Genomic DNA, 13,984 nt, shown 5'->3' with positions numbered 1-13,984 from the left:
TCAGAAGCTATCTGAGGTGGCTCAGAGGGGACCTGGAAGTGAAGCCCAACTGGTGTGCAAGGACTATTTTGCCCATTCAAGCATGCCAGCCCTCAGATTCCCTGACTATTAGGAAAAGATTAACTGCTGTCACGCAATCCTGCCTGTCCTGGTAGTATTTTGGGTCCTAGGGAGACGTTTCAGAAGTACTCATCATTGAGTAACTAATGGCCATTTTAAACTCCCCAAACCACGCCCGCTGCTGTAGCTATGGGAACAAGTACTGTTTTAACTTTTGCTAAGTATGGAGTTCATCATTATTGATGTTCTTGATAGTATAACAAACAGAAAAAAACAAAACTGAGAGGTTTTCCTTGAACAACACTATCCCCATGTTGTTGATCATCTTGAGTTCAAGAAATTACATGTCTTAAAATCATTATTGTTCCATGCAAACATTTCCAAACTTGTGAGTTACTGATTCATTGCGACACATCTGGCAAAGAAAACTGCTCTCCTGGCCCACGCTTCTCACTGAAGAGAGCAGCAGTTGCAAAAATGAAAAAGATTTAAAAACTGTAAATATTATTTTATAATTTTGAAGACAAACTAGAGTTCTGAAACACAAAAACAGCATTCTGTTTATATTTTAAACGTCAAATTACATACTTTCTCCCCGCTTTCAGCTTTGTGGAAGCCCGCAGCCTGCCACAGCGTTAGCTCTGGGCTCACGGAGGGGCTCTTTCTTGCAGACCGGGACCAAGCTGTATATAGACCCTACAGGTTCTACCGAAAAAAAGGCTCTATTTGAAATTGAAAGGCTTAGAAGTGCTGACCTGTGAGAGATTTATGCCAATTTTGTACAGCATTTCTAAAGGCTGTCTCTCTACGAGTGAGTCAGAGGACAGCGATCATCCCAAGCATCAGAACCTTGAAGAGAACATTTATTGAAACCTAAGGCACACGAGCACGGCCACACTCTCCCAGAATCATTCCCCACCTCTTACTTTCACACATTTCTGAGGCGACCCTGACGCTCACTGTAGGCAGGACTGTCACTCCCCCCGATCTCAGCCCCAGGGCTCACAGGGTCAACCCGACTCCTCCCTCCCTGGACCTGTGAAGCTCACAGAATGTTCTCTTTCTCTTCTCTTTCTCTTTCTGCTCTCTCTCTCTCCCTCTCTCTTGGTTCCTCCCCCCAGCCTGGCGTCCCACCCCCACATGCTCTCAGGTATTTATTTCTTTACTTCAGTTTTGACAACAGTGAGTAAGAATGACTTTGAGGACTGGAAACAATGAGGCAGACTCCCAGGTACCAGCATAGCCAGGACCGGAACCTGCTGCTCCAGAGGGAGGCGCTCAGTGGAACCCCGAGTCCTGCATGCAGGGTTCCTCCCAGTCATTTTACACAAAGCCACCATGCTATCTATGCTCCGCTAAGCAAACTTGGAAGACACCCATCCTTTTGATCTTCCTGAAATTATCAAAGACCTCCGTCTGGTTACCACAAACAACTGCCCACAGGGACACCGTGAGGAAGGGTTCTATTGGCAACCCTCAGCTGGCCGCAGCTGTAGGCAACCTTCCTTGCTTACAAATGAAGGCGAGCCCTCCCCACGGCTCCCACCGGCCGTGTCTGCAGATGAGCAGCAAGGCCAGCCACGGGCATCCGTCCCTGCAGTGCACGGTGACGCTGGGCTGAGACCCAGCAAGGGGCTGGGGGTGGTACAGCCTCTTCCTCCTTTCCTCCCTCCCTTCCTGTGTGTGTGGGTGCATGTAAGTGTGAGTGTGAGAAAGTGTGTTTGTATATGAATAACTGAGTGTGAACACGTGAGCACGTGTGTGCGAATATGTGAGTGTTTGAAAGTTTGCAGGAGTGAGTCCCGTGGGAGGGTGCGTGTCCAGTTCCGTGTCTCTGTGATTGGAGCTGCACTTGCTCTCAGAAAGGGGGAGAAAACTTTCGCTCAGATCCCCCGCGATCACAAAGCGCCGTCGGAGCAGTCATTGCGTTAACATTGTGCAGCGCTGTCTCATTACTACAAGGGACATCTCCCAGCACCCTCGTCCCTCCATCTGTGGCAAATCACACTTTAATGCAGTGTCAACTTCCAGTTTCGGAGACCACTGGTTATAACATTTGTCCCCAGTGTCTTTGGTTCTTAACAAAGATTTCAGAAAAAAGAACTGGAACATTAAATTCCTTCAATTTTTTGAAGCAATTTAAATAAAAAAGTTTCAGCTAGAGGTAAATTTTCAAATAAAACAACATGTAAAAATCAACTATCGAGATAGGGTCCTTGCTGTTAGGGAGAGAGGGGAAGGGTAGAAGGAGTCTCTTCTCACGTAAATTTTATATAATTTGAAAAACGGTTGTATTGTAGCCTTGAAGTTAGGATGGCCCGGATGCAAAACATCCACCTAGAGAAACATTCCAATTTTAATGCCCCTCAGTTACATCCATTTACCTAGATTTCACTTGCTGGCGAGTGGTAGGCACATCTCTAAATTGCCTTTTACCTCTCTAATGATCAAACTAAATCTGCTAACACAGTGCACATCGTCGTCTATTTAAAAAACCCACCCACCACTACAGAGACTTCCTTTCTTCAGTTTAGAAAGCATTGATACTAACGTTCATGGTGGAAGTGAGGGAGACGAGGCCCCTGAAGGATTCAGCAGAGAAACGGGGGCAGCCCCCCACTCTTTGGAATAAGTAGAAAAGCCGGGTTCTGGCCAACTCCTGAACTGCTGCTGGAGGAGGAGGAGAAATTAGCCAGGAGGGGTGTGCAAATGCCCTGCTCTCCTGGGAAGCGTCTCCTGGAGGAGGGAGTGTCCCCTCTAGGAGGCAGTGTCCTCCTGTTGGCCCCAGTCCCCTGGACAAGCTTTGGTGGCGGGGGAATCTGGAGAAGACAGTCCCACAGCCCACACTGCAGCTCCCAAGGCCACGTTACAAACTCAGGCAGGCAGGTGCAAATAAGGAGCAGCTTCTCCTGAGGGAAGCCTAACATGTGCGCTTTCAATTTGGGGACCCAGGACCCAACAGACTCCTTCATCACGAGAGTGTCAGTGAGTGAGGCGAAGGGGTCCACGGAGAGGGGCCCGGGTCTCAGGCTGGGACACGTTGTGCCCACTGGCCAAGCCCACTGCAGCTGTGATCTGTGCCATTGTGAGCTCTGTATTCCCTCTTTGTTCTGGGACCCGTTCAGTTGACCTATTGTGGCTCTGCTGGCCTCAAGTGACTCTCAGCCGCACATCTTACTTTGGAGGCCAGGAACAGGGGTTAAGCGCCCAGGAAAGCCAGCGCCTGCGAGTCCGCTCGGCCAGCGCCGGCCCTGACTGGTGCCCAGCCAGCTCGGGCGCGCTGGGAGCGTCACTCCCTCCTGGAATGAACCTCCGCTGGACCACATCAGACTCATCCTCGCCTTGGAACTCGTGGCTCCCCAGGGACCGGCTCTGCCAACCCAGCAAACACGGGCCTCCAGCTCCTGACCGCCGGCCTCCTCCCCCGCGCACAGACCCCACTCTGCCCGCATGCAGCCTCCTTCCCCCGCGCTGCGACCCTCCCTCCTGAGCTGACTGCGCCCGCGCAGGCGCGGAGGAGGAGCGGGAACGTGGGAGAGTCCTAGCCCACTTGGAGAAGCCCCCTCACCTCTCTCCTGGGAACGTGCGAGGGGAATGCCTGGTCTCCTTCTAGATTTGGAAGGCCCGGACGAAGCCGCCAGCCCCAGCTTCCCTGGGGACACGGTCGCGGGGCCTCAGGGACCAGGAGGAGGACAGGTGTCTGCAAGGAGCCTGGACCTGGCGCCTGCTGCGCCCCGTCCCCGCCCCTTGGGGCCACTGGGGCGTCCCGCAGGGCGGCACTCTCGCAGGGGCCGCCCGAAGAGCGGGTGCGGGATGCTGAGGGCTTGGCGGGTGCAGCAGCCCCCCTCAGAGGCCCGCGTCAGCCTGCTGTGCTCTCCCACGGCGGGCGGCCTGGGCCAGGGGTCCACCATCGCGTGGGGGTTACACTGAACACGTGAGACCGACGAGAGCAACAATTACACACTGTACCTACGACAGTCGTTTTTGTGAAAACACTGGAACGAAAGTGGTCTTGGCAGCTCATAATTTAAAAGAACAAAGGCAACTCTCAGAGTTGCAGAGCTATTTTGTCAGTTGGAACAACATTTACACACATGTGCGTGCATGCAAACAGCCAATGCACGTGCACACACCCACCCACACATGCACTTCTGCACACACGCGCACACACACCTGGTGCATAAGCAGGGGCACTTCTGCACAGCGCAGGGCTTCTCACAAGTAAAGGGCTCAGGCCTCTGGATGCACTGTCTGGGGGGCATTTTTCACAGAGCAGAGCAGTTTGCAAAGGTTGTCTTTGCGACAGGAGGGGACAGAGCTGCAGGGTGAGGTGGTGTCCCACTGACCACTCTGTCATCAGCAGATGCTGAGGAAGCTCCTAGGCGGGCCAGGCACTCGGTGAGCAGACAGATGCACCCCCACCTCATGGAGCTCACCTTCCCTCAGGGGCCTGGGAGAGACAGAACACACAATGCAGAGCGAGCAGAGGGCCGATACAAGGCGGTGGCGCTGGCCCTGTCTCTGCTCCCCTCCTCTCAGCCCCAGCAGCCAGACCAGGTCATGTGACATGGACACGTGACTACTTCTGGCCCCTGGAGCCTTAGTGGACATGACAAACGCTGGCTCCCTTGTGGGATGCACCACTCTCAGGCTCCCCCCCCCCCCCCCCCCCCCGCCCGCCGTCGCCAGTGGGAGCAGCCTGGGTCTCTGAGGCACTGTTGAGAGGAGAGCCGCCTGACCTTGGACCGCTGTGATGTGCTATGAGCCACTAAGTGCCTGTTCAATGAGTCCCAGCAGCTTGTTAGGGCCCCAGGGTACAAGAGAGACCAGGAAACACACCCACCCACACTCCTCCTCGTCCAGGGGGAAGAGGAGAAAGGAGACAGAGTCCAGATTCAGCTTAGACGTCGGGAAGTCATCACTGAGCAACGGTCCCTTCTTCTCCCCCCACTCCTCCACTGTTTTCCTCAGATGACCTGTCTATTTCTTCTTTAGGAAATGAGCCTCCGAGCAGAAAATCCAGAAAAAGAGAAAACAACACACACACACACGTCTAAATTGAAATACTATACAGAGTTAAATGTCATGTATGGATGCAGACTATCGACAGGTACGAGGGGTTCCATCAGAGCCTGGCCATTTCGGAGAAGGCGGTGCTCCAGGGCAGGGGCACCCCACACACATGGGGCCGCTGAGCGGCTGTGCCCCCTCGGCGCCACGGCCCGTGCTGGCCCTGCCTCTTCTCTCACTGTTTAGCTCCGTCCTTGCAACTCTTCCTTGAAGTCACCTAGTCCTAACAACAACCCAGAGCTCAGGCTGTCAGGACCCCCATTTGCACGGGGAAACCTGCCCTACGGAGAGGCTGCCCCCCGTGCAGATGTCTGGAGTCCACACTTCAGGCTGCTAGATGACACGGCCTCACTCAAATGACAAAATCATTCCTAGAAGCCAAGACATTTGTCCAACAGCCCGCGGTAGACGCTGCCAAGTAGAGCCAGACTTTCCACTGGCAGTAGACATGCCCACACTCCCCGTGGAGCCTCATCTGTGTCCCACTGGGAAGCGAGAGGTCTCTGGTTAGAAACAGACACACTCTGAGAACAGGGAGGAGTGCGCCCCCGAAGGGCGGCCTGGGAACTACAAGGAGGCCGTGTAACTATTCAAACAGAGGAACATTGGGTTTTTAAAGATACAAAGTGTCATTAATATTCACTCGAATGCATGGAGAAGTAATACGTGTTAAAGTGTTTGACTGTTTTAACATATCCGACAAACACAGAAATGGGAACTGGCTCTGCTCCCCAAAGGCCACTGGGGAGAAGCCACTGTTTTCGGGTGGGGCACAGAGCAGGGGCCGGGAGCACAGGGCTGCTATCTTGCCTCTGTGGCCTTCGGGCAGCTGTCTTAACTGTGCCCACAGTCAGACCGTCCTCTGCACGCTGAGTGGTGGGACAAGATGATTCCTAATATTCCTTCAAGTTCTCAACTCGTGATTTAGATTCTATGATTTATATTATTCCCAAAGATGCACTTACACAATATTGATTCTATCACTTGTTTAGATAGGAATAAAAAGACTCAGGCAGCAATTGAATCATAATGGGCGCTAAATTAAGGCTAGCATGAAATAACCTCAAGAGAAGGTTGTGCAGTAATAATTTCTAAGGGACACTGATCTATTAGCGGAAGGACAGCTAGAATCCACAGGCTGTATATCGTGGATGCCTTGCCGTCGGTTATTACTGACTTGAGGTAGAGTTTTACATCAGTAGTGACTGCTAATTACTAGCTTTATATCTTAGTTTAGAACTCAGGATACATTAAGTACAAATATTGTTTGAAAATAGAATCTCAAAAAGATTTCCTTATGGAAGATTCTTGGGAACAAGGTTTAAAGAAAAATGTGATGATTTTTTTTAACGCTACATGGAAATTCTCAGGGAAAATATCTGCATGTGGCAGACTGTATCTTCTAAGTATGGTTGAGCGTTATCTCTGGTCACACATGTTCTTACAGGTTCTCCCCATCAAGAGGAGAGCCCACTCACCACCCCCCTCAGACCCCACAGGACACAGCGCTGCCTCAAGGGATGTGCGGGAGGGCTGCGCGGGACCTTGAGGCTGGGTCACAAGTGGGGTTCTGCGCCTTCAACCAAGCCCCAAGGGGCGAGGAAGCTTATTGTCCAGTTTATTACAATGAACAGCATATGCAACTCATTACAACATTTGCCATAAAAATGCCTTGAGGTCATTGACTACCACGCGATTATCTGTGATAAAAATTTAAACAGGAACGAATTCTTGCCATTTATTAAGCATGACTTGGCTTCCTCTGAGGAGTGCATGCAGCCTTCTTCCTGGCAGTTCAGCTGACGTCCCCTGTAGGAGACAGGAGTGTCCTACAAGTGTGCATGTGTTAACACGCTTATGACTCACGGGAAGTTCTGTTATCAGCCCTACTTACATGGGAGGAAACCCAGACACCTAAAGAGGAGCACACCGCCTAAACGTACCCAGCTGAAAGTTGGTGGGGCCTCCCATGTGGAACAAGAAACTGTAAACTGACGAGGTCTCCCTCTCCACTTGGGCAGCTGGGAAGTTCCGAGTGAAATGTGAGGTTCAACTATCGCAGTTGCTCTGTGGTTGACGTGTGCGTGGTCTTACTTTACTTCCTCGACTTTAGGCTTTTTTATATTGTTGCCTTGTGAGTTTTCTTATCGCAAGCTAACAAGCTTTGTGAAATAAAGACACACACATATACATGCATATATACTTAATATACATAATAGTATGTATTACATTAGGTATATAGCTAGGATATATGTAATACTATTATATACTATGCATAATATAGTATATATTATACATAATATATATCAATATATAATTATTATATTATACCTACATATATGTAAATATTTCTAACGTGAGTACTTTTTCCTTAAACATTAAACATGGATGGTTCTATCTCCATTATTTGAGCCCATTTTCCTAGTGGTTTTCAATAAGATTTTGCCCTCGCATGCCCGATGCGCATGGCTTAGCCAGATAGAGTGCTACAACGGTGGCCGGAAGGCGGTGGCCTCATGGCCTTACGACTGTAGAGTTGCACTTGCGTTCATCTAATGTGAGAGATACTCATCATCAGCTCTGATTCTGAAATGTGGTTGCATCTGGAAGGAACCATAGTTCCTTCCGGAAAGAGCAAGGTGCCCTCTTCTGGAAACTTTTCTCCTCTGTCAGTATAACTTAGGGAGATCCAAGGCTCCCTCCCCTCCACTGAGCTACCTGCCCTTGTTTTAGACCTGGGACTGGAGACCCCGGAGGGAGGGTGGGAGGGAGGGGTGAGGGTGGACGTTCTGCTTTCCGCCTGCCTGGTCTTCAAATGACAAGGACGGTGGGTGCCACGTGTGTGGGTGTACGGTTCAAAAACAGCTCAGTAACTGGTGAGTGCAAAATAACCTGGTTCCTCAAAGCTCGGACAACACACAGTTCTCCAGGCTACTGTGCCTTAAAATGTTTTCTTCCTCTTTGGGTAACTAAGCAAAACAGTCCTGAAGTATAGCCACACGCTGTCAGAAAAACTTACAGGCAGAGATGTAAAAGTGGGCTGTAATGTAATTTGCTTAGATCCAAAGCAATCCTTCAGTAGGATTTTCCTATGAAATGAAAGGGTAAATAAAACCTCCCAGTGCAGTGCTCAGTGAGTGACTGGCTCTGGCCCTCACAAAGATGTGGAGGAAGTCTGCCTGGTTTCAGTTGAGCAAACTTGCGGTTTCGAGCCTGCAGCGGGTGAGCCAGCAACTCAGGGCACCTGGGCCATGGTCAGACCCCGCTGCCAACTTCTCTTAAACTCTCCAATTCAGTCCTTCACTGGGACTCTTATGAGCTGAAGTACGACGCTATTTTCCCCAACATTCAAGAGACCCTGAGTCCGTGTGTCCTGCGGAAAGGTGTTAGGTAGAGGACAGTGGCCGTCTCCATATTCCTCAAACTCCCCCGAGTCCTCTGACACGAGGACAGAATGACTACCAGGAGCTGGAAGATTATCAATATACAGTTGATGATGACTCATGGTTCACAGACCATCACGAAGGCATGGTTTCCTATCATACTCAGGAATTTCCATCTGGTCAGGAAAAGACCTTTCTGTAAAGTGAGGGGGAACTGCTGATTTCATTTGGAGTGACGTGTGTACAACCCTTCGTAATTTAAAAAGAATTCTCATATATATTCTCCAAGATTATACAGTCAAGATTGACAGCTAAGATTATTTGAGCCTCTTTTTCCCTGGTTACTCGGCACCTTTAGACTGGGGTTTCTTTGGATTCCAGGAAAGCATTAGAAATGGGAGATTATTGAGTTAGAAAGCAGATGCCCATCAGCTCCTTGAAGCCTCACAAGTCTGTATCACTCAGGACTGCTGGGCACAGAACTACGGGAACCCAGGAGGCATCTGGGCCAGCCTTCCTCCCGGTCAGAGGAAGCGAGGACGTCTTCGCACAGCCAACTGCTCACACTTCCCCTCCGTCGTGACTCAGCCTGGGTCCAGCGTCAGTTGTGCCTGCACGAAGCGGATGCTTAAGGAAGCGTTCCTGGTGACTCACAGCTGGGAGCTCGGCAGGCGTGACACTCACGCAGCAGACATGTGAGAGTCCTTAGTGGCCGAGGCACTGGGAGGTCCCAGTCAACAACACACGCGGAGGTTTGACTGTGGTCTTATTCTTCCCATTAAAACACAAATCTAACACAGAGATCGAACATGTTGTACACCCGAAACTGATATCACGTCATATGTCACTTTTACCTCAACAATAAAAAAAGGCAAATCTAAGTTTGTGACACGATTGAAATATTTGCATCTCCGTTGGTTTTCATGTTCAACTCTAGATAATAATTCTCCAACTTGAATATCTACTTGAAAAGGTAGCTTTAAGAGAAGGCTGTCTCTGAAGGTGCTTCAGGAATCATACCACGTTCATAATTTAAGGAAAAGGCTTATTATAGAGGAGGTTTTTCGTGTTATATTGCATAGATGCTATATACATGCCTATGGATATGTGCAGTGTGTGTCTCCAAGAGGAACAGAATGGCTGACATTGTCATGAATAGTCCCAAAGCAATTAGCCAGGAGAATAGTGATAAAGATGATGTTTGCTTTAAAAATAAGCTTAGCCAGAATAATTCTAAAATTTACTCTTATTCACACACAAAACCTACAATTGGACATTTCTATTTTGTCACTTTCTTTTATGTGTTTGTATGGGTAGCTGGAATATAGGAGTAGAGAGATCATCTAAAGAGACCTTTATTTTAGATGTCTACCGACAGATTTATTCTTAAAATCATCAGCACAGACATTCCACTCAAATGCATGGACTGTCTTCCCTCTACGTTCTCAAGAGTACAGGTTGTGCCTCGCACCTGTGCTGCGTCTTGCGTCTCCCCCCGCCCCACCCCCCACCCCACTCCTCTCCTTCCTCTGCCCCTAAAGAATGGAAATGTCACCACCGAAAGGCAGCGGACTGTGCGGTGGCAAGCCCCCAAGAAAATGCCTATGAAAATCAATAGACAGCATGTGGAAACCAGGAGAGCATGTTGAATTCCTTTCACACTTGCCTGATTTCCATTAAACGAATTCTCATTGTTTTCAGTCTGCAGGTCTCTGGGTTATGTTTATTTTCATGGAAGCTTAAGATCTTGAGAAAGTGGGCAGCAGAACTTCTGTAATTATGTGCGCTTGCTCAAGAAGGATGGAATTAGAGAAAAGGAAGGGATTTTTGAAAAAGAGCAAGTAAATCTGAACAAAAAAATTGGGGTGGATTTTCTTGCCTGACAGGTGAGTAGAAAGAAGCCCTCTCCATCAGTGAGGGGTGGCCTGGCCAGGGAACAGGGCGAGGGGGCCTGTCCGCCTTGAGCGTCATCACCTGCAGGCAGGACCGACTCTGGTAAAGGGATGCTTATTTTAGGAGCCAGAAAGGCACTCCCTTTCCTTTGATGGAGCAGTGAGATCTCAGGGTCTGAGCAGGTTTCATGCTGCCCTTTTGTTCTCGCCACGTGGGGGAGGTGTGCAGAAGAGAAGAGGGCAAGGCGCACAGTCAGTCTCTCACCGCGTGAGCTTGGGCAAGTCACTGAGCTCCCCCATCCCAGGGGCAGAGGTGGAGCCAACAGCATTACCGTAACAGTCAAATGAGAATCTGTCCACTCTTTCCTGGGGAGCAGAAACGAAGACGGATGACAACAGGAACAGGAACTCACATCACTAGAGCACTATGAAAAAGTAAACGTCTATGGAGAACAGTTATTGCCCAACACCTTGGGCCAGTCTTTGTACTTAAAACAAACACCACCGTATCTAGGCTTTGGGATAATTTCACTTCCTCATTGGTCACATTCTACTGGCACTGTTAGGCTTTCTAATGCCCACACACAAAGCATCAAACAGATGACTGGAGAAATATCTGACAGTAAGGGAAAACCTGGGGAGTCTCGAGTGTCTGTGTGTAACAAAAGGCATGCAAACAAAAACCAGATGAGGACAGACACCACGGTCCCCAGGGTAGTCACATCGGGGGAGAAGGGGGTAGCGAGAGGCTGGTGAGGGGGGCTCATCCACCATATTTCTACCCAGTCTGCATTTTTAATAATGACAACAGATTCATAGATTACTCATGTAATGAAAAAATTAAAATCTTCCCCAAATGAGAACGTACTTGCACACAATTATCATATGAAATTGTGTCTTCCAATTTTTATGTTACGCACCAAACACGTCATTGTCCTCTGAGGTCTCCTGGGAAAGGTGGTGAAGGTTTCTCTTTTTCTCCGACTCTCCTTTGTTGGTTTCACCATCCTGGGAAAAAAGAAAACAAAATGTGACCCTTTCTTAAGATACAGTGTTTTATCAACAGAATAAGGTAATGCGTGTTCCTCCTTATGAATTTCGCAGCAGATAATCACATGCTCAGCTACGTCTGAAAGGCAAGAAATGGTCTTGGTTCAGGGGGGTTTTCTACAGAGGATTCTGAATTCTGGTTTGTTTTCTCGGCCTGAGTGTGCAAGCGTTCCCTTGTGCCAGTGGATATATTTTCACACAAAAGAAACTGAACATCATCTGGATAAAGTAAATTAGCAGTCATCATCCCACATGCTCCAGGAGCGTGCCCACCTAGTGGCTGTTTTGGGTGAGTGAAAGCATGAGTCAGAACTGACACCAAGCCGGACTTCCCTCAATCCCACCGTTGGATTACTGGAAGCCTTGGCAGGAGAACAGGCCCTTTCAGGGCAGATTGATATTAATGTGCACGTGCGCCCTGCCAGCACTGAGGAGGAAGAGCAGGTGTGATGGGGACGGGTGGAAAGGGAGGGCTTCTGCCCTGGGCTTGGGCTCCAACTGCCACCCAAACTGCCTCCCCAGAGCTCCCCTGGGCATCCCTGCCTCTGGGCATCATCTGTGCCTCTGGGCATCCACTCCTCTGGGCATCATCTGCTCCTCCGGGCATCCATGCCTCTGGACATCATCTGCTCCTCGGAGCACCATCCTCTCCTCTGAGCATCTGCTCCTCTGGGCAGCTGCTCCTGTGGGCATCATTGGCTCCTCTGGGCATCATCTGTGCCTCTGGGCATCAGACACGCCTATGGGCATCATCCACTCCTCTGGGCATCAGACACGCCTATGGGCATCATCCACTCCTCTGGGCATCATCCACGCCTCTGGGCATCATCTGTTCCTCTAGGCATCATCTGCGCCTCTGGGCATCATCTGCTCCTCTGGGCATCATCCAATCCTCTGGTCATCATCCACACCTCTGGGCATCATCTGCTCCTCTGGGCATCATCTGCTCCTCTGGGCATCTGTGCCTCTGGGCATCAGCTCCTGTGGGCATCACGTACTCCTCTGGGCATCTACCCCTCTGGGCATCATCCATGCCTCTGGGCATCATCCACTCCTCTGGTCATCATCCACACCTCTGGGCATCATCCATGCCTCTGGGCATCATCCACTCCTCTAGGCATCATCTGTGCTTCTGGGCATCTCCTGCTGTGGCCATCATCTGCGCCTCTGGGCATCTGCACCCTCAGAAATGGGGTTTCTGCTCTCTCTCCGGGATCTCTCTTCTGCTCCATTATGGAGCCCTAACAGCAGCGCCAATGTGCACATTCTTTTTGACCTTTAAATTTTAAGCGCATAGAGTAGATGTGGTTCATTTTTTTTTAAAATCAATTTTGTTAAATTACTTTAATATGCAGTGCTTGCCCTTGACATCAAATTCAAAAGGCCCTGAAAGGGGCCCAGTGAGAATGGCCTGTTGCCCCCCGTTTTCCTGCCGCCCACTCCCCTGTGGGAGGCAACCACTGCTTCCAGCTTCTCTGTGTTCTTTCACAACAGCCTGCGTACCTCCAGGCACCTGCACAAGCACGCTCTCACTTTCCTCCTTTTTGTCTTCATGCGAACGGCATCCACTCGGGATACTGCTCTGCATCCTGCTTTTGTCACTAAGCAGGGCACCTGGACACTGTCTCCTGCCTGCACATGTGGCACTGCCACCCCTGCCTTTAGGTCCACATGGCACTCCAGCCCGTCAGTCACTCTCACAAACCGAACCAGGCTCCACCGATGACCGTTTAACTTGTTTGCTTTTCTTTCAGTTACAACCAAAGCTGCATAAATTCCCGTTTGCTTACTCACATTACACACACACATGCACAAGGATACATTTCTGGAAGTTGGATGAGTCAAACCATAATCTTTTAAAGACAGTGCCCAAGTTGGCCTCCCACCAGACAGCATGGAAGGGCCTGCTTCTCTGAGATAGTGCCCACTGCAGCTTCTTACTTTGTCCTCCATTCTTATTTTGTATCACTTTTTTTCCCGACCAATCTCACTTCCCAAGAGTTTTAACCTAGGACCATACGATATGCATAGTCCCAATTTTAGTCCCATTCTTTTCCTTCTAAAGAAAGGAAGCAGGCACAGTAATTAAGACCATAATCTCCAGAGCCAGACCTTTTGGGTGTGCAGACTGGCTTAGCTCTTATGTATTAGCTGTGTGACCCTGGACAAGTCACTTAACCTCTCTATGCCTCAGTTTCCTTTTCTATAAAAGGGAGGAAATACTGATATTGCTTGCTATGGTTGTAACACCGGTTAATAAAGTTAATATTTTTAAAGTGCTCAGAACATGCCTGGCACATAGAAATGGCTATATGAGTGTTTGTTAAATGAAATGGAAACTCTGAAAAAAAAACCAAGGTAGAAATCTTCCCCTCTGCCTTAGCTGCTGTCGCCTTGCTGCCTCCTCCCCAGCCTTGCTCCCAAGTTATGGCAGGTGTGGTTGCTCTGACCAGTTTCCTCCGCTTCTCAGGGACCCCCCCCCCGCTTGCTCTAGCAAATCTCTGGAGAGAGAGCAGGCATGTGGCCCCC

At 49.6% G+C, this 13,984-nt stretch overlaps 1 protein-coding gene across 15 annotated transcripts in view; it reads right to left on the bottom strand.

The window, feature by feature from the left end:
* MBP (myelin basic protein) overlaps positions 1-13,984 on the bottom strand; it is a 139,482-nt gene that overhangs the window by 62,637 nt on the left and 62,861 nt on the right. For 10 of the 15 annotated variants that reach the window (XM_070514491.1, XM_070514483.1, XM_070514486.1 and 7 more), the window contains one exon: positions 11,326-11,413. In XM_070514491.1, coding sequence (XP_070370592.1) covers positions 11,326-11,413 — 88 coding nt within the window. Of the gene's footprint in view, positions 1-3,628; positions 3,851-10,670; positions 10,772-11,273; positions 11,414-13,984 lie in introns of those variants that run through there. The other 5 variants (XM_070514489.1, XM_070514487.1, XM_070514488.1 and 2 more) reach the window with 3 other exon arrangements.

This window comes from Equus asinus, chromosome 7 (assembly GCF_041296235.1).
Source record: "Equus asinus isolate D_3611 breed Donkey chromosome 7, EquAss-T2T_v2, whole genome shotgun sequence".
NCBI classification, from domain to species: Eukaryota; Metazoa; Chordata; class Mammalia; order Perissodactyla; family Equidae; genus Equus; species Equus asinus.
Note: the sequence above shows the minus strand (reverse complement) of the source record. Positions and strands in the feature narration are given on the sequence as shown.